Source organism: Heteronotia binoei, chromosome 15 (assembly GCF_032191835.1).
Source record: "Heteronotia binoei isolate CCM8104 ecotype False Entrance Well chromosome 15, APGP_CSIRO_Hbin_v1, whole genome shotgun sequence".
NCBI classification, from domain to species: domain Eukaryota; kingdom Metazoa; phylum Chordata; class Lepidosauria; order Squamata; family Gekkonidae; genus Heteronotia; species Heteronotia binoei.
In genome coordinates, this window is record NC_083237.1 from 22,579,580 (window position 1) to 22,599,075 (window position 19,496).

General features: G+C 44.7%; 1 protein-coding gene across 1 annotated transcript in view; it reads right to left on the bottom strand.

Moving 5' to 3' along the window:
- The window catches only part of ITGAL (integrin subunit alpha L), a 71,448-nt gene that overhangs the window by 40,525 nt on the left and 11,427 nt on the right, over positions 1 to 19,496 (bottom strand). Inside the window, exons 2-4 of the mRNA XM_060256636.1 lie at positions 5,750 to 5,867; positions 3,320 to 3,414; positions 1,065 to 1,129 (exon numbers count right to left, since the gene is read on the bottom strand). Coding sequence (XP_060112619.1) covers positions 1,065 to 1,129; positions 3,320 to 3,414; positions 5,750 to 5,867 — 278 coding nt within the window. The remainder of the gene's footprint in view (positions 1 to 1,064; positions 1,130 to 3,319; positions 3,415 to 5,749; positions 5,868 to 19,496) is intronic.

A 19,496-nucleotide genomic window follows, 5' to 3' on the forward strand; every position in this document is an offset into this window, starting at 1 on the left:
GACATGACTGATGTTGAAAGTGCCATGTATGAGGCCTGTCAGGAAAAAATGAGTTGGGAATCCTTATGTTCTTATGTAAAAATAAAGCATGTGTGTGTATCAATTTTAAAACAAAACTGGAACATGTAGAAACAGGAAGCTATACCCTGCCCAGTACCATACTTGGAAGCTGAATCATTTTTGTCTCAGCCTAGTTCTGATACTGTAAATCAGCATGGAATCTGAGCATGAACAGCTTCAGTTCTCCTTGCCCAGGAATACCACCTTTTCTAAAAATACATATATAGACCCCTTCTACCACTTGATAGTTCTGAGAAACTATAAAAAAGTCACATACACCCCTCCAACTCACACCTCACTGGGCCCATTCTGCAAGTGAGAATGTGAGATGCATATAAAATAGGAACAGTTTCTCCCTGTCATGATGAAGGAAAGACTTCTTGGGCAAGGAGTGCAACCCCTGAGAATTTCATCGCTAGCGGCAGGGAGAAAAGAACAACAACAGGCTGCCAGAAATAAGCGTCCTATTGAAACTAGCTGATTCAAGAATAGTATAATTAATCCAGATACACATTATCTCACAAAGAAACAAACAAAGTTAGAGAAAACATAGCCAGAAGAAGAAGAAGTGCAGATTTATACCCCATCCTTCTCTCTGAATCAGAGTCTCAGAGCGGCTTACAATCTCCTGTATCTTCTCCCCCCACAACAGACACCCTGTGAGGTGGGTGGGGCTGAGAGGGTTCTCACAGCAGCTGCCCTTTCAAGGACAACTCTAAGAGAGCTATGGCTGACCCAAGGCCATTCCAGCAGCTGCAGGTGGAGGAGTGGGAAATCAAACCTGGTTCTCCCAGATAAGAGTCCGCACACTTAACCACTACATCAAACTCCAGCTCCCTAAAATAGCTGTGCACATCTCAAGCCTTTTAACAGCCTCACTCAAATCAACATGCATATTCTCAGCATGGAATTGACGTAATGAGAAGAAAAGCCTGGTAAGAAAAAACTAATGTTAAAAGGAGCACAGGCTCAGTCCAATAGATGCTGCATGCTGCAGTACTTACTATCATCTTAGATCTCTGAGAGTTGCTTGCCAGTGTCATGCCAAGGTGGGATACTCCAGAGCCTCCTGGGAAGACACATGAGGCCAGATGGATTAATGCTGAAGTAGACACGTGCCTATGCTTCCCCACCCCGCCCCCCACCTGGGACCATGGCTCAGTAATAGAACCTCTGCTTGGCATGCAGAAAGTCCCTGGTTCAATCCTTGGCATCTCCAGTTAAAAGGACCAGGCAGTGGGTGATGAGAAAGACCACTGCCTGAGACACTGCAGAGCCACTGCCAGTCTGCATAGATGACTTAACTTGATGGACAAAGGGTTTGATTGTATAATGCAGATTCACATGTTTGGATTTGGCACCACTATTCAAAAAAGCAGAGCACTGGTTCAGGCCCAGAGATGCTCCGCTGAGGTGAAATCACTACCTTTCTTACTTTGAGCACTGTCAGGGGAGGTGTGATTTCCTATCTTGAAGGAGCTTGGACCACGCCTTGGCTATTTTATAGTTAAGAACCATCTAACAAGAAGGCTATATTTTCAGAGACAGAACAGGACTGAAATATACAGTGTCTGTCTGAAAACATACAAGGTTCCCATAATATCAAATTGTTCCAAGAACTGATGGAGACCAAAGTCTTCTTAATCTTGGAGGAATGGGCCCTCAGGCCCACCATGTTATCAGAGCATCCCAATTTGAACTCTACCCAAATTAAAAGCAAGTTATGAAATCTTTCTTCTAAATGTGATTGGTGAACTTCTGCTCCTTAGAGCAGGAGAAATGGCTCAAGAAAAAGTACACACTTCTCTTCAGTAAAGGTAAAGGTAGTCCCCTGTGCAAGCATCAGTCATTTTCGACTCTGGGGTAATGTTGCTTTCACAACGTTTTCACAACAGACTTTTTACAGGGTGGTTTGCCATTGCCTTCCCCAGTCATCTACACTTTCCCCCCGCAAGCTGGGTACTCATTTTACCCACCTCAGAAGGAAGGCTGAGTTCAACCTGGAACCGGCTACCTGAACCAGCTTCTGCTGGGATCGAACTCAGGTCATGAGCAGAGGGCTCTGACTGCAGTACTGCAGCTTTACCACTCTGCACCACAGGGCTCTTTCTCTCCAGTGAATGGGCATAAATAAGGGAATAGTCTGGAGCAGAGGATATCTACACCATCCTTTATAGATACCACAAATTTATCACTTCAGACTCACCCAATTTCCCACTTCTTGCCTGTGGCCAGGGAGACCTGGCAACCCTATACGTTGAGCTGTCCACTGCCTGAAAAAAAGCAATGCCCTGTCCCCCCAATAAAGACTTGAAGGATTCTGTTGATCAGGCTGTTTTTTACCTCCATGTCATGAAAAGCTTCAGTGGCCCATTCCCACACATTAAGCCTCTGTTAACAGACCAGGACATGTTTCTCCAGGTGTGAAAAAGATGAAGATGATAATACTGGATTTATACCCCAGCCTCTGCTCAGAGTCTCAGAGCAACTCACTATCTCCTTTATCTTCCTCCTCCACAACAGACACCCTGTGAGGTAGGTGGGACTGAGAGAGCCAGTTTGGTGTAGTGGTTAAGTGTGTGGACTCTTATCTGGGAGAACCGGTTTGACTCCTCCACTTGCACCTGCTAGCATGGCCTTGGGCCAGCCATAGCTCTGGTAGAGGTTGTCCTTGAAAGGGCAGTTGCTGTGAAAGTCCTCTCAGTCCCACCCACCTCACAGGGTGTCTGTTGTGGGGAGGAAGGTAAAGGAGATTGTGAGCTGCTCTGAGACTCTTCATAGTGGAGGGCGCGATATAAATCCAATATCTTCTTCCCAGAAGCTGCCCTTTCAAGGACAGCTCTGCAAGAGCTATTGCTAACCCAAGGCCATTCCAGCAGCTGCAAGTGGAGGAATGGGGAATCAAACCCAAGTAAAAGGCTGTGCAATTAATCACGATACCAAACTGGCTGGCTATGCTCAACACTTCAGCTAAAACCTCTTGGAAACACAGTTGGGTAGTATGTCTTCCTGGAAGCTGACAAAGATGCTGTTCTCTGAACCTTCAGTAAATCGTTTCACAGGATCAGTCAGTAGCACAATGAACTGAACAGAAGCCTAAAGGAGGGCACTGTTGGATACCTGCTGGCTAGAGAAGTACCAGTGGTGCGTGAGCACCTAATTTATTGAAAAGCCTGGGTGCTCTCTCCATAAGAGCACCAGAGTCCTTTTCAATTATGAAAGATCGCTCATTCCCTTTTATTCAAGGCCTGATACTCACCCTCAAGTGGAATATCCTGGCACTCTTCATTTTGCATTTTACACTGGTACACATGGCCTGTGGTGTTTGGCTCACCAGGGGCTCCTATAATGATCCTGAAAAGAAATAAAAGAATAGAGGGCACAGACAGGGTAGTGCTATCATTAGTAAACTGACCTCTTTCCAAAGCACCGTCAAGTCTTATTTTCAATCCCCAGGCTTAAGCTTGACCCCTATTCAAAGGTATAATCTCCTGTGCTTTAAAAATAATCATGTTAGTTAGGGTTGCCAACCTCCAGGTGGGACCTGGAGCTCTCTCAGTATTACAACAGATCTCTAGATGACAGGAATCAGTTCCCCTTGAGAAAATGGCTGCTTTGGAAGGTGGATTCTGTGGCCTGAGAGCCAGTTAGATGCCGTGCACAGAATTTAATTTATTTTTTAAATTTATATCCCACCCTATCCCACAAGCGGGCTCAGGGTGGCTTACAACAGTAATCTGGGAGAACTGGGTTTGATTCCCCACTCCTCCCCTCCATATGCAGCTGCTGGGTAACCTTGGGCAGGCCACTGTTCTCTCAAGAGCAGTTCTCTGAGAGCTCCCTCAGCCTCACCTACCTCACAGGGTGTCTGCTGTGGGGAGAGGAAAGGAAGGAGTGTGTGTGTAAGCTGCTCTGAGACTCCGGGTGAAGGGCAGGGTAGAAATCCAATCTCTTCTTCCTTCACTAACTCCATCTTTCTGAGGCTCCACCCCAAATCTCCAGCTATTTCCCAACTTGGAGTTGGCAATTCTAGGAAGGACTCAACAGAGAAAGCCTTTTCCTGACAATGGGGAAAGCAGCAGCATCTGTATTTCAGCCTCTCATGCAGCAGTTAAAGAGACCCATGTGCCAACATTGTTGCTTTAGCAAACAGTTGCGAATATTATTTTTGCGGCTTGTTTTAATTGATTTCATTCATTCATTAAGCCACCTTGAGTCTCTCAAGGGACAGGCAAGATTTAAATATTCAAAATCGATAAATGCACTTCCTATCTCCCTCCCTGCTCCAACCCTTTACTCTCACTTCCTACAACAACTCATGTGAGAAGAAGCGGTATGACTCACCAAAAAAGGAACAAGAGGTGAGATTCAGGCCAATGAAACAGCTAAAGAAGAGAGGGACGTGCCCCTCTACCCTGAACGAAATGAAACTGTGTGGCGCGATTGACTCTGCTAATCAAATACAGCTCGATGGGGAAAACATGAAAGCTTATACCCAGAATTAAACTTTGTTGGTCTTAAAGGTGCCCCTGGACTCAAATTTTGTTCTGTTGCTTCAGACCAACATGGCTACCCCACCTGAATCTAACCTGATAAGAGAATCCAGACTGAAAGTAGAAGTCACATGTGTGGGACTCCTCTTCCCCAAACAAACACTTCCATTGTGATGCAACCTCCAAAATGCCTGTTCATTTCCCATTTCACCCAATCTTCTCCCTGAGCTTATAGATACCCACGGGACTCTCCAGTTTTATGCCAGTGAAACTGACTTCCAGTTCTTTTTTTGCTTCCTCCCTAAGTTTGCCACTGCCAACAGGCCGGGAGAAGAATCACCTGTCCCTTGCATAGAGACTCCATCTGTGAAAGCAGGCGATCCGAGCTTTTCACAGCATAAAAGTAAATAACGTTTAATCAAGGGGCAGGGCATTTCCCCTCAAGGCAGTAGGCAACCCTACAAGTCATGTTCATACCTTGATTGCTTTTACTCTGCGGTAAAGCCACAGAGTTTCTGGTAATTTCTAGAGCAACTTGCCATCACTTGAGAGCTTTCCCCAGAAGTCATGCCACACGAAATGTCAGTGATTTTTTTTCTCTCTTCCTGCATCCAAAGCAGTGGTAATGGAGGAGGAGGAGGGAGATTGGATTTATACTCCGCCCTTCACTTGGAATCTCAGAGCAGTTTACAATTTCCTTCGCTTCCCCTCCCCATAACAGACACCCTGTGTGTGGGGCTAAGGGAGTTCTCAGAGAACTGCTCTTGAGGGAACAGCTCTGAGAGAACTGGGACTGACCCAAGGTCACCCAGCAACTGCATGTGAAGGAGTGGGGAATCAAATCCAGTTCTTCCAGATTAGAGTCAGTGCTCCTACACCAAACTTGTTCTTGAGGAGAGCAGGTGGCTGGAAGGAGATCTCTCACCATTGCAGGAGATCTGGCAACTTTGGGGGAAAGTTTTACAGCATCGCCCGGACATGACAACACACCTTCTCCACCTCCACTCTCCCCAAGAACTATACCTCAGATCTCCTTGCATTTTCCTATACAACGTTGGAAACCCTAACTTCTAAATATAAACAATGGCGATGGGCTTATGTGTTTGAGATCCAGTAGAACAAGTTACAATTCCTACTGGCATGCCGCACACACATGCACACACTAACCCTGGATTCTACTACGTTTAGGGAATTACCTGGCTTCAGGGCCTTCCCCAATCTGCAGAACCTCATATCCAAATTGCACACTGGAGTTGGAAGAGAATACAGCGGCAGGAGAGATGTCGATATTGTACCCCAGTGCTGGGGAAGGACCTGCCAAAAGAAAAGAAGCAATGTTTATCTAACATATGCTGGAATTAACTTTCATGTCTCTCTTCTGCACCAGATGATCAGCTTGGCCTGCTTCTATTGCCCTGAATAGCAATTTGAGCTACAGGTGTAGCTCATGGGAATCTTCCCATGATATGGAGCTCAAAATAATCTTTTACTATTAATTCTAGATCAAGCAGTTTGTCAAAGGCACAGGGCCAAGTTTGTGGAGCAAAAGAAGCAGAGCACACAATCTTGAAGCCCATTTCAAATTCCATAACCATATGACTCTAGGAGTCTACCTATCATTCATTTATTTTGATATTTATATCCTGCTTATCTCCCCCATGGGACTCAAGGCAGCTCACAACATTGTTCTCCTCTCCAGGGCTTTTTTTGTAGGAAAAGCCCAGCCAGAACTCATTTGTATATTAGGCCACACCCCATGACATCACCATTGTTTCGCACGGGGCTTTGTTGTAGAAAAAGCCCAGAAGGAACTCATTTGCATATTAGGCTACACCTCCTGACACCAAGGCAGCTGAAACTGCTTTCCTACTAAAAAAAAAAGCCTTCCCTCTCCTCCATTTTAATCTCACAACAAGAAGCTGGGAAGGTAGGGCTAGGTAGAAAGCATGTGATTGGCTCGAGGCCATCCACCAATGAGCTTCCATGGCAGACTGAGAATCTGAACCTTGATCTCTCAGATCCCAGTCTGATGCTTTAACCACTACAACATGCAGGTTCCATGTTTTAGAACAAAATGAAGATCATCCTTTCGAGCATCAAACTTGTTCTTTTAATTCGTTAATTTCACTATTTGCCCATTGGATTCTACCTTTGTACTATTTTGCATGCTTAACCAGTGCCCACAACAAGCTATATGTAGCACTGCTAACTGGACCCCATTTCATTGTCTGATGAAGTGTACTTCTAGTATATGAAAGTTCACATTCTGAATAAAACTTTGTTGGTTTTAAAGGTGCTACTGGACTCCAACTTTGTTCTGCTGCTTCAGACCAACACGGCTGCCCACCTGGATCTATCTTTAGAGCACCCTTTTACCGTAGAGGATGATGATATTGGATTTATATCCCACCCTTCACTCTGAATCTCAGAGTGGCTCACTATCTCCTTTACCTTCCTCCCCTACAACAAACACCCTGTGAGGTGGGTGGGTCTAAGAGACCTCTTACAGAAACTGCCCTTTCAAGGACAATTCTGTGAGAGCTATGGCTAACCCAAGACTGTTCCAGCAACTGCAAGTGGGGAATCAAACCTGGTTTTCCCAAATAAGAGTGCACACTTTTAACCACTACACCAAACTGGCTCTCTGAAGAGTGGACTGAGTTCACCCAGCAGTAACAGGATGAGTTCCACACATGAAAAATTTAAAGAAGCTGTGTGAATCCTCCAGATGCTATAATTGCACTGGGTTTTACTTGGCAGCGGATAGGCATGACTCAAACTTCTGAAGAACAGCTCAAGCTCAAAGTAGAGGGCGCAGGGCAAAAGAAATGTTATGTTTTTGGTGTTTCTCCAAAGACAAGGAAGGGCTTTGACCTTAGAAATTTCCCTGCATGATGGTTAAACATGCCTATGAATCAGGAGAAGGAGACCGTCCCAAAAATGGGGAAAGCACATTCCATTGCTGAAGCAAAAAATCTCGCCCACAAGATTTGCTTGCCAGCTTCATGCATTATCAAATCAAAGAGAGACCACTAACCAAAGTTAGAAACAAAGTTCTCAAATAGAAACTGTTAAAAACACCAAGCTTATCTCTCTCTCTCTCTCTCTCTCTCTCTCTCTTTTTGGAACCGTTAAGATACAGACACGCCAAACAGAAATGGTTACTGAAGGTCTTGGAAAGCCTCGGGTTAAAGATCTAAAATGTGTGTGTGTATGTACACACTCACACGCATGTGAACACACAAACACAGCTCCAGGTTGGAGAACTCCTGGAGATCGGGAGGTTGAGCCTGGAAAGGACAGGGACCTCAGTGGGGTACAAGGCCATAGACCCCACTCTCCAAAACATCGTTTTCCTCCAGTGGAAGTGATTTCTGTAAGTCTGGAGATGACATGCAATTCTAGGGTGGTCTCCAGGTGCCACCTGAAGGCTGACATTCCTAGCTCTAGTAGTCCATGGAAATCTTTAGAGTGCCAAAAAGTCCTTTTTGTTTTTGCTTCAACAAGACCTAACTTTATGTTAATCTATCCTCATGCCCATATGATAACCTTTGATCAGACATGCCTTGTGAATTCTATGACAAGAATTCAGTTCCCATGGACACAGGAGCTTCTGTCTCAAATGCCACTTTCCTGAACTGAAACATCCCAGGAAACTACTATTTGACAATTTGGGATACAGATACTGATAGCTTTATGCAGGTTTCCCTAGCAGGGCATTTTTGCTTGAGAAAAGACGATGGTGGGGAAGGCTCATACCCCTTCTAGACCACAGACCGTATATTTATACCCCACCTGTCTCCCTGAATCAGAGTCTCAGAGCAGTTTACAATCTCCTTTACCTTCTTCCCCCACAACAGACACCATGTGAGGTGGGTGGGGCTGAGAGAGCTCTCACAGAAAGCTGCCCTTTCAAGGACAACTCTTGTGAGAACTATGGCTGACCCAAGGCCATTCCAGCAGCTGCAAGTGGAGGAGTGGGGAATCAAACCTGGTTCTCCTAGATAAGAGTCTGTGCACTTAACCACTACACTGAACTGGCTCTCTTCTCCCCACACACCACAGTTTTGATCCAAGCAGGGCCTTCATATACCTGGACACTGAGTTCTGAGAGCATACCTGGACACTAAGTTCTGAGCACAAACCTCAGAAGGCACATGGGACCAAAATCCTTGAGGAGGACCTGGGGAGGATGTCAGGATAACATAATGTATAGTTAGGTCCAGATTAATTTTAAAAAATTGAATAAGGTGATGACTGCATTCAGATGCCATGCACAAATCTCTGACAGGCACAAGCTTGGCTTGTTCTCCTACAAATGTGTTCCTTCCCTCCTCTATTTAACGGGTTAATTGAGATCTTCTAAACTGATGAGTTACTGAAACAGAAGCCATAAGTAGCAGTTGATTAGTGACTGTAAACTGCATCAAGCAGGTTCCCTAGTAGTGGCATAAGCATTTTCTAAACAAACTGAGCTTTTGGCTGTGGTTTGAGAAAAAGATACGAGTTCAGCAACATGGCAAGAAGCACCAATCACAGTCATTCTGAAATCTGCAGACACTCCACAAAATGCTTACGTTACCATGCTGCTTCCCTTCCCAACAAGAACAGTCAAAATATTCTCTTTCTTAATGACTAGTAAAGAAGGTGATGATATTGGATTTATATCCTGCCCTATACTCTGAATCTCAGCGTCTCAGAGTGGTCACAATCTCCTTTACCTTCCCTCCCCCCCCCCACAACAGACACCTGTAAGGTAGGTGGGGCTGCGAGAGCTGTTACAGTAGCTGCCCTTTCAATGACAAGGGATGCTTTCTAGAAGAAGCGGGAGCTGTACAAAAAAGACGGTCTCCAATTGTCCCCAGATGGAACCAGGCTGCTGGCGCTTAAAATCATAAAGGTGGCAAAGCAGTTTTTAAACTAAATCTTGGGGGAAAGCCGACAGGAGATGAAATGTCTCTGGTTCGAGAGGACTCATCTCAAAGAGATGAAGAGTTAGCTGTTACTTTTCTACTGGATAATGGATCCGAGTTGTCCACTGAGATGGTGACAAACAGAATGGACTGCCTGCCAGAGTCTCGAGGTGGCAGAAGGAAGGTGGCGGGAAGGAAGCTTGCCTGGGAAATTATAGATGTTTGTACACAAATGCTAGAAGTCTTCAAAGTAAAATTGGTGAGTTGGAATGTTTAGTGTTGGGGGAAAACATAGAAATTGTGGGAATTTCAGAAACTTGGTGGAATGAGGAGAATCAGTGGGACACAGTGATTCCTGGATATAAGTTACATCAGAAGGATAGGGAGGGAAGGGTTGGAGGTGGGGTGGCTCTGTATGTCAGAGAGGGCATACAGTCCAGTAAGACTAAGGTCAGAGAATTAGATTCCCTTCTAGAAATGCTTTGGGTTGAACTAGAGGGCCCAAAAGGAAATTTAACTATGGGAGTTTGTTATTGCCTACCAAATCAAAAGATAGAGGATGACTATAATATGATGGAAGGCTTAAAGATAGACGTAAAAACTGTGTTGTCATAGGTGATTTTAACTACCCGCAGATTGATTGGGTCAATATGTGTTCTGGTCGAGAGAAAGAAATTGAGTTTCTAGATGCTCTCAATGACTGTGCTATGGAGTAGATGGTCTCTGAACCTACCAGGGGTGGGGCGTTCCTGGATTTGGTCTTAAGTAATGCCCAAGACTTGGTGAGAGATGTAAAAGTGATCGCACCGCTTGGGAGCAGTGACCATAACGTTATTGATTTCACCATTTGTATAAATAGAGAGTTGCTCCAAAAGACCAGCACAACCATGTTTAACTTTAAAAGGGGTAAATTCTCTGAGATGCAGAGGCATGTGAAGAGGAAACTGAAAGGAAAGGTAAATACAGTCAAAACCCTTGAGGAAGCTTGGAGGCTATTTAAAACTACAATCCTAGAAGCACAGATAAAATATATATCACAAGTTAGGAAAGGTACAAACAGGTATAAGAGAAGGCCTGCATGGTTAACAAAGTAATGGAAGCTGTAAAAGGTAAGAAGGACTCCTTTAAGCGGCGGAAAGCTAGTTCAAGTGAGATTAATAAAAGGGAACACAGGCAGTGGCAAATCAAATTCAAGACTGTGATCAAGCAGGCAAAAAGGGACTATGAGGAGCATATTGCAAAAAACATAAAGACCAACAATAAAAATTTCTTCAAATATATTAGAAGCAGGAAACCAGCCAGGGAGGCAGTGGGCCCTTGGATGACCAAGGGGTCAAAGGATTACTGAAGGAGGATAGGGAAATGCCTGAGAAGCTGAATGCATTTTTTTGCCTCCGTCTTCACTGTGGAAGATGAGAAGTGTTTGCCTGCTCCAGAACCACTTATATTGGAAGGGGTTTTGAAAGACCTGAGCCAGATTGAGGTGACAAGAGAGGAGGTCCTACAACTGATAGACGAATTAAAAACTAATAAGTCACCAGGTCCGGATGGCATACACCCAAGAGTTCTGAAAGAACTCAAAGTTGAACTTGTGGTCTTCTGACAAAAATATGTAATCTTTCATTGAAATCTGCCTTCGTTCCTGAGGACTGGAAGGTAGCAAATGTCACCCCCATCTTTAAAAAGGGTTCCAAAGGCGATCTGGGAAACTACAGGCCAGTCAGTCTGACTTCAATACCGGGAAAGTTGGTAGAAACCATTATCAAGGACAGAATGAGTAGGCACATTGATGAACACGAGTTATTGAGGAAGACTCAGCATGGGTTCTGTAAGGGAAGATCTCGCCTCACTAACCTGTTACATTTCTTTGAGGAGGTGAACAAACATGTGGACAAAGGAGACCCGATAGATATTGTTTAACTTGACTTCCAGAAAGCTTTTGATAAAGTTCCTCATCAAAGGCTCCTTAGAAAGCTCAAAAGTCATGGAGTAAAAGGACAGGGCCTCTTGTGGATCAAAAACTGGCTAATTAATAGAAAGCAGAAAGTGAGTATAAATGGGCAGTCTTCGCAGTGGAGGACGGTAAGCAGTGGCGTGCCGCAGGGCTCAGTTCTGGGTCCCATGTTCTTTAACTTGTTCATAAATTATTTGGAGTGGAGAGTAAGCAGTGAAGTGGCCAAGTTTGCAGATGACAATAAATTGTTCAGGGTGGTGAGAACCAGAGAGGATTGTGAGGAACTCCGAAGGGATCTGTTGAGGCTGGGTGAGTGGGCGTCAATGTGGCAGATGAGGTTCAATGTGGCCAAGTGCAAAGTAATGCACATTGGGGCCAAGAATCCCAGCTACAAATACAAGTTGATGGGGTGTGAACTGGCAGAGACTGACCAAGAGAGAGATCTTGGGGTCGTGGTAGATAACTCACTGAAAATGTCAAGGCAGTGTGCGATTGCAATAAAAAAAGGCCAACGCCATGCTGGGAATTATTAGGAAGGGAATTGAAACCAAATCAGCCAGTATCATAATGCCCCTGTATAAATCGATGGTGTGGTCTCATTTGGAATACTGTGTGCAATTCTGGTCACTGAACCTCAAAAAGGATATTATAGCATTGGAAAAAGTCCAGAAAAGGGCAACTAGAATGATTAAAGATTTGGAACACTTTCCCTATGAAGAAAGGTTAAAACGCTTGGGGCTCTTTAGTTTGGAGAAACGTCGACTGCAGGGTGACTTGATAGAGGTTTATAAGATTATGCATGGGATGGAGAAGGTAGAGAAAGAAGTACTTTCTCCCTTTCTCACAATACAAGAACTCGTGGGCATTCAATTAAATTGCTGAGCAGTCGGGTTAGAACGTATAAAAGGAGGTACTTCTTCACCCAAAGGGTGATTAACATGTGGAATTCACTGCCACAGGAGGTGGTGGCGGCTACAAGCATAGCCAGCTTCAAGAGGGGGTTAGATAAAAATATGGAGCAGAGGTCCATCAGTGGCTATTAGCCACAGTGTGTGTATGTATATATATAATTTTTTTGGCCACTGTGTGACACAGAGTGTTGGACTGGATGGGCCATTGGCCTGATCCAACATGGCTTCTCTTATGTTCTTATGACAACTCCTACGAGAGCTATGGCTGACCCAAGGTCATTCCAGCAGCTGCAAGTGGAGGAGTGGGGAATCAAACCCGGTTCTCCCAGATAAGAGTCTGTGCCCTTAACCACTGAATTTTATTTCATACCATCATGGCAAATCTACAAACTTTAATCTGCACATGTAGTAGAATTTTGAGGAGGAAGAATTGATAGTACTCCTTCACACTACTGGTGGAGGGACTGGATTCTGAAATATTATCTGATATTAAAAAGTGTCTAGATAAATCCCACATCAGGAAACAAGTGAGGCTAGAATCTTACACCTGATAAATTACAGGGGTTATTTGCAGACTTTTTTAATATAGAAAAATAATCCGAAACAGCATTCCCTGTCAAAAATTTGATGTCTACGGAGTCCAATTTGTACATCAGGTTTAGAGGTGCCATTTGCCTGCTTTTGGCAGGCAAACTCTCCCTCACCACTGCTCAAATGAGAGGAGGGAGAAAATGGGGGGGATGGATTGTCAATCCATCAGGGCTTTTTTTTGTAGCAGGAGCTCCTTTGCATATTAGGCCACACACCCCTGATGTAGCCAATCCTCCAAGAGCTTACAGTAGGCCCTGTTCTAAGAGCCCTATAAGCTCTTGGAGGATTGGCTACATTGGAGTGGGGTGGTCTAATATGCAAAAGAGTTCCTGCTATAAAAAAAAAGCCCTGATCAACACTACTTCCAGCTAAAATTTGGATGTGATGTCACCGGTATGCTAGGATTTTGCTGATCTTAGATTTCACCATAGAGAATGAGACGTTGCTATCACTTTCAGGTTTTAGCTAGAAGTGCTGTTGACATGTTGCTGATGTCCTCTTTCCTGTGTGCTGTCCCCCAAAATCTCCTAGGGGCTCCTGGCATGAACCTGGCACCCCTAAGGAATCTACTGCCTCATCCACTGACTCATGTATAAATGAGTTTACCTGCACACTGAAGATGCTCAAGTATATTTTGAACCATTATATGACAGGCTCAAATAAGGTAGCCAGATCTGACTCAAGAAATATCTGAGGACTTTGGGGGTAGAGGCAGGAGCAAGAGTGTGGCATTAACAAGGATTATTAATTTCTTGGCTGGACTGACAAAGAGGCCCCTGCCTCTCACTCAGTCAGCCCCTTCTGCTGAAAAGTGCAGGGTTTATAAACGTTTTTTTCCCGGAGCACTGACATCACTTATCAGATCTACTGGGTCACAGTTGTGCCTCTGATGTCAACAATAATACTTGCCAACTCAAAACATTAAGGTCAAGATTGTCCGCAGTTCACTCTTCCCTTTCACCTATTTTCTGGGTCTTTGCAAATGGCGGCTTCCTGCAATACCAAATATGGTCTTCCTGTCTTGGGGAGGCAGCTTCAACCTTCACACATTGACCCAGATTCTCAGCTTATGGCTGAGTGATTACATTGCTGTTGAGAGCAATATGAACGCTTAAGGTGCTGAAGAGCTTAGAACTCTGGTGGCCAAGTTCATAACTGCAGCCAAAAATCATAGAGAGCTATAGAGGCTTCTAAGGTGTTTGAAGAGCTTATTTCACAAGAGACCCAACCCAAAATTCTGTGACACCGCCACCCCATTGGCCAGATTGGAGAAGGCATTTTTGTCTTTAAGTTACGTCACTTCTCCAAGCCAGCAGGTGGCTTGGCGAATGTGTTTAAAATTAAAGTTGCTTTCTTGCCACCTCTCCCTCCCCATCTATTTATTTTCTTCCTTCCATATGCCTTGTTGCTCTCAAACATCTGATGTTTATTTTCTTTGCGGCTCTTTATATTAAGCAAGTTTTGCCACCCCTGTTCTACAAGAAGGTGTTCCTGAAATTTCCGTTTTGAGATTTTTTTGCAAACTGGTAGAAATGGGGGGGGGGTTGTCTTCTCTTTGCTGACTCTCTCTGGATGATGGAATCTTGAGCAGGGGCCACCTGAAGATGGGGGTGTTCTTACATACCGGAAAGCGCTCTGTTCCTATCTCTTCATCATTCTCATGCATAATAATAGAAACCACTTCACACTCTTTTGAAAGGTGAGCAGCTACTACCCATGTGGTTCTTGAGGGAGGTTTCTCACTCCGACATGATTACCCTTGCTAATTAAAACAAAAAAAACCCTCTTTTCTGGTTCTCAGGCTCTGATCTCCTTCCAGCTGAGCTGGCTTACACACACAGTTGTGTTTTCCACTACATGCACACACAACAACTTGCTGCTATCTCTGTTCTGTATCCTTGTACAGTAAATGCTAGGGTTGCCAGCTCTGGTCTGGGACATTCCTGGAGATTTGGAAAGCCTGGGGAGGGAACTCAGCAAGGATGTCATGCAATGGAGTCCACTTTCCAAAGCTGATATTTTATCCAAGGGAACCAATCTCTGTGCTCTGGAGATCTGTTGCAATCCCAGGACATCTCCAGGTCCCACCTGAAGGCTGGCAAATCTAGTAAATGCGAAGGCCTGTTGTATTTTTTTTGTTTGTTTTATTTATTTATTTTCTCTTTGTTCTTTTCAGCCTATTGGCACCAGGGCTTTTTTTGAGCAGGAACACAGTTCCGGCTGGCTTGACGTCAGGGGGTGTGGCCTACTACACAAATGAGTTCCTGCTGGGCTTTTTATACCAAAAAAGCCCTCATTGGCACGATCAATGTCAGTTTGTTCTCTTATTATCTTGCGTAATATTTAGGGTAATATTATTCCTGGACTCCCTGCATCTATTCTCAAGTCTCTCCTAATTGTCTCAAATGCTGCCAAGAGCCCAAGCAATGAACAGAGAGGACAATCTCTGGTTTCACCAGAAGACTGGTACCTGTAGAACAAAAGGCCTAAGCAGGAAGAAGAAGAAAATGAAATACAGAAAGAGGAGGAAGAACATGGAGGCATTTCGAAGTAAGATCTGATCAAAGACTAGACCCATTTCAATGGGGTTTCAGACCTGACTTTGGACAGAGACTGTTTTGGTTGCTCAGGTGAAGGATGGATAAGTATTTGCAAACGAATAAATACCTGCTGTCTAACCAAGACCAGAGGCTAAACCTGGTGTGAGGGAACAGACAAATGAGATTGTTGAGCAGATTTAAGGGTATGCATGGGTCTCTACCAGGAAAAGTGGGTCCCACATTGTGAGGGGGCCCATAAAAACAGGGGCAGAAAAAACAACAACCAACAAGCGAACAACTAAATGGACCACTTTAGAGATGGCAGAAAACAGCCAAATATCATTAAATGCCTGTACAATAAGAAAAATATTTCACCTGGCACAAAAATATTATAGCAAAGTAGATGCCCGGCAGAGAGCTTTGGCCAGGGATTTCCACAAGCAAAGGACCAGCAGGCAGGGGCTATCGCTTAGGGGCAGAGCACGCGCCTTCCATGAGGAAACATCACAGGTTCAGTCCCTACCACCTCCAGTCAAGTGGTCCCAGGACCCTGAAGAATTGCTGCGGGTTAAACTAGACAAGACTGAACTGAATGGGAAAGTGGCCTGGCTGGAGAGATTGCAATTTCATATTTCCCAATGCAGAAGGTTCTATCCTTGTCAACCTCCCAGTTCACTGACAAAAGCAGAAGCATCTATAGCAGGGCCACCACTGCAGACCATAACAACTAGGTACGTTCCTAAAGGAGCAAACCGTGTGGTAGCACAGCATCCTCAGAGATGCTGGAAAAGATTGGCTAAGAAGCCAGGAGGGAGGAGTTGGGAGAAGAGCTGGGCTTTTTATGAGCAGGAACACACAGAAATGCAGTTCCAGCTGGCTTGGTGCTACGGGGTGTGGCCTAATATGCAAATGAATACCTGCTGGGCTTTTCCTACAAAAAAGCCCTGTGTGATGTCACAGGGGGTGGCCTAATAGGCAAATGAGTTTTTATAAAGCCCTGGAGAAGAGGCTCTAGAAAGCACAATTAGCCATTCTGAGAACGTTGCGCCAAATATGCTCAGCAGTTAAGCATACCATTTTCAATAGCCGTGTGGTTACTTGTGAACCACAGCTCAAGTCACCTTGTCTCACCTTCTTTGCTCTCTATCGACTCGAGAGCTGAGCCGAGCAGTTTTGCAGCTATGCAGGAGCTGCAGTGGTAGAATTTAAATTCTTTCTGCCTTGAGGGCGCTTTTGCACCTAACACAGTAGGCAAAATGGATTCCCTTCACCCCAGGGTGACAAATGGGCACATGATACGTGGTGAAAATTACAACACCCGCAGCACTTTATGACGGCGCTGCAATTCCAGACAGCTTGGCAGAATTAATGTTGACGTGTCAGACAGACACAGATGAACACTGAATGATAAGCCTTAAAAAACTGTGCAGTATTTATTTATACGGGATTGGCTCCTTTTCATCATTTAATTGCAGGCAGCAGTAGCATCTGGGGCAGAGGGTTTTACTGTGTGCTGTGTATGACCATCAGGAAGTGGGGAAGCTCACAAGCAACCCCAAACTTCCCACCAAACCATCACCTCCTTGTTCATGACGGGTGAGAGAGGTGTGAGCTGAACTGAGTGCTTGAGCATCTCTAGGCTTCTCAGAAAATTTGGGTTTGCCTCTGCATCATGGACAAAACAGTCATGAAATAAAGCCTGTCGCTCAGAAATGCTACGCGTTTATACATAAGGAACATTGAAAGTAAAATATAATTTAGTGGGAGATTCCTTCGTTTTGTCCTGGGACAGGGCAAAGTAGTGCGGAGTTGCTTTGTACAGAAGTCCCCCAAAAGCACCATAAATCTAGAAGTGGCTGTCACTTCAAGATAGTTTGACCAGGTCAAATTAATCAATAAAAAAGAAAATATATCTTTCAAGTAAAAAGATGCCTGTGATTAGTCAGATGAAAAATTTCTTTTAAAATGGTTAATTTTTAAATACTTAGTCAAATGTGGTCCAAAAGAGATTTACAGCCTTCTAAAACCCACTGAAGTCCACGGGGTCAGAACGGTGTGTCTGGTTATGATTGCATTGAATCTCTAGCTAGCAACTGAAGCACTGTCTTGGAAGAGAACATTCCACCTTCTTTCTCATGCCATGTAGGTGAGAATGCCCGTTTGACAGTGATGCTTCTTGCGATACACATGCACATCCAGGCCTTTTTTCTGGAGAAAAAGCCCAGCAGGAACTCATTTGCATATTAGGCCACACCCCTTGATGCCAAGCCAGCCAGAACAGTGTTCCTGTGCATTCCTGCTCAAAAAAAGCCCTGTGTACATCAACTTACAAAGGAGGAAAGTATATTTCCCCACTCCCACATAGTGCTGTTTTATTACAGGCACAAGTGCATGCATAATTCTTATTGTACAGGCATTTATTCCTAGGTTGTACTCTGCTTCTTCTTCAGTGCTCTATTCTGTTGTGCATCTGTTGATCCCCCCCCCCCCACAACCCCTTTTTTACTGCAGTTTTAAATCCCATCACAATCTGGGACCCACCTCTCCGAGTACAGACCCATGCACACCCTTAATCTCTTTAGTTAACAAACTGATGAACAAGCTGACTTCAGTTAACAAACTGATTAAAGCTCATGTGATTAATCCACAAAAAATTCTTCAATTAGGTAACTAACTACCCATTTTTATTTTGTGAAACGAAACATGCAAACCAACCAACCCTCGCTGCCTGCTCCATCCCACTCTTTTCCCCAGCTGACTGGGATCAAGCAGTACAAAATGAAAGGAAGGATGAACTTGTGTGTTTAAAATATCTGGGCTGGAAAGTGCAAATGCTGCTGCTTGCCTGGAATGAGAATTTTAGACAGATGAGTCTTGGCTTAGTGCCTTTTTTGAGGTGCTTCTGAGTCTTGGCTGAAGATTTCTTTTTAAAAAAAAATACGGATGTTGCTCTGCAAATCAGGGGGAGATATATTTTCACGGAATGGAAAATTTCCTCCTTCCCCTCTGTTTGAGCTCAGCTCTAGAGCCTGTGAATTAACAATAGAAAAGGGCACCCTGTGTGCGCTCAGGGGCATTCCTATCACCATGCTGCTTTCACAGAGCTGGTTATCAGTTTCTGGAGCTTGAGGAGTCACCTCATAATTTGAGAACCCGAAGTTTAGGAATAGTGAGGTTACCCCAACTAGGCTGGCTCAGGCTAGCCTCATCTCATCAGATCTCGGAAGCTAAGTGGGGTCAGCCCTGGTTCGTATTTGGATGCGAGACCACCATGGAAGTTCAGGCTTGCGACACAGAGACAGGCAACGGAAAACCATCTCTGTTGATCTCTTGCCTTGAAAACCCTACAGGGTCTCAGCTGCCACTCGATGGCACTTTTCAACACCACCAGTAAAGCTGTGGTCCTGCAGCTGTGCCTATTAAAGGTAAAGGTAGTCCCCTGTGCAAGCACCAGTCGTTTCCAACTCTGGAATGACATCGCATCATGACATTTTCATGGCAGACTTTTTATGGGGTGGTTTGCCATTGCCTTCCCCAGTCATCTACACTTTCCCCCCAGCAATCTGGGTACACATTTTACCGACCTCGGAAGGATGGAAGGCTGAGTCAACCTTGAGCCAGCTACCTGAACCCAGTTTCCACCGGGATCGAACTCAGGTCATGAGAAGAGCTTGGACTGCAGTACTGCAGCTTACCACTCTGCACCACGGGGCTCCCTCTCTAAAACACTAAGCGTACTGATATTGCTTAGGGTTAGCAAGCTCCAGATTTACAATCTTCCAGAATTACAATTTATCTCCAGATTAGCTACCCAGGAGAAAATGGCAGCTTCGGAGGTGGCCTCTTTGTCATTACATCCCCTCTGAGCTCCTCACCATATAGGGTTGTCAGGTCTGTGTTGGAAAATACCTGGAGATTTTGGGGGTGGAGCCAGGAGGGCAGGATTTGGGGTGGGGAGGGTCCTCCACATGGTACAATGCCATAGAGTCCACCCTTCAAAGCAGCCATTTTCTTCACAGGAGCTGATCTTTGCC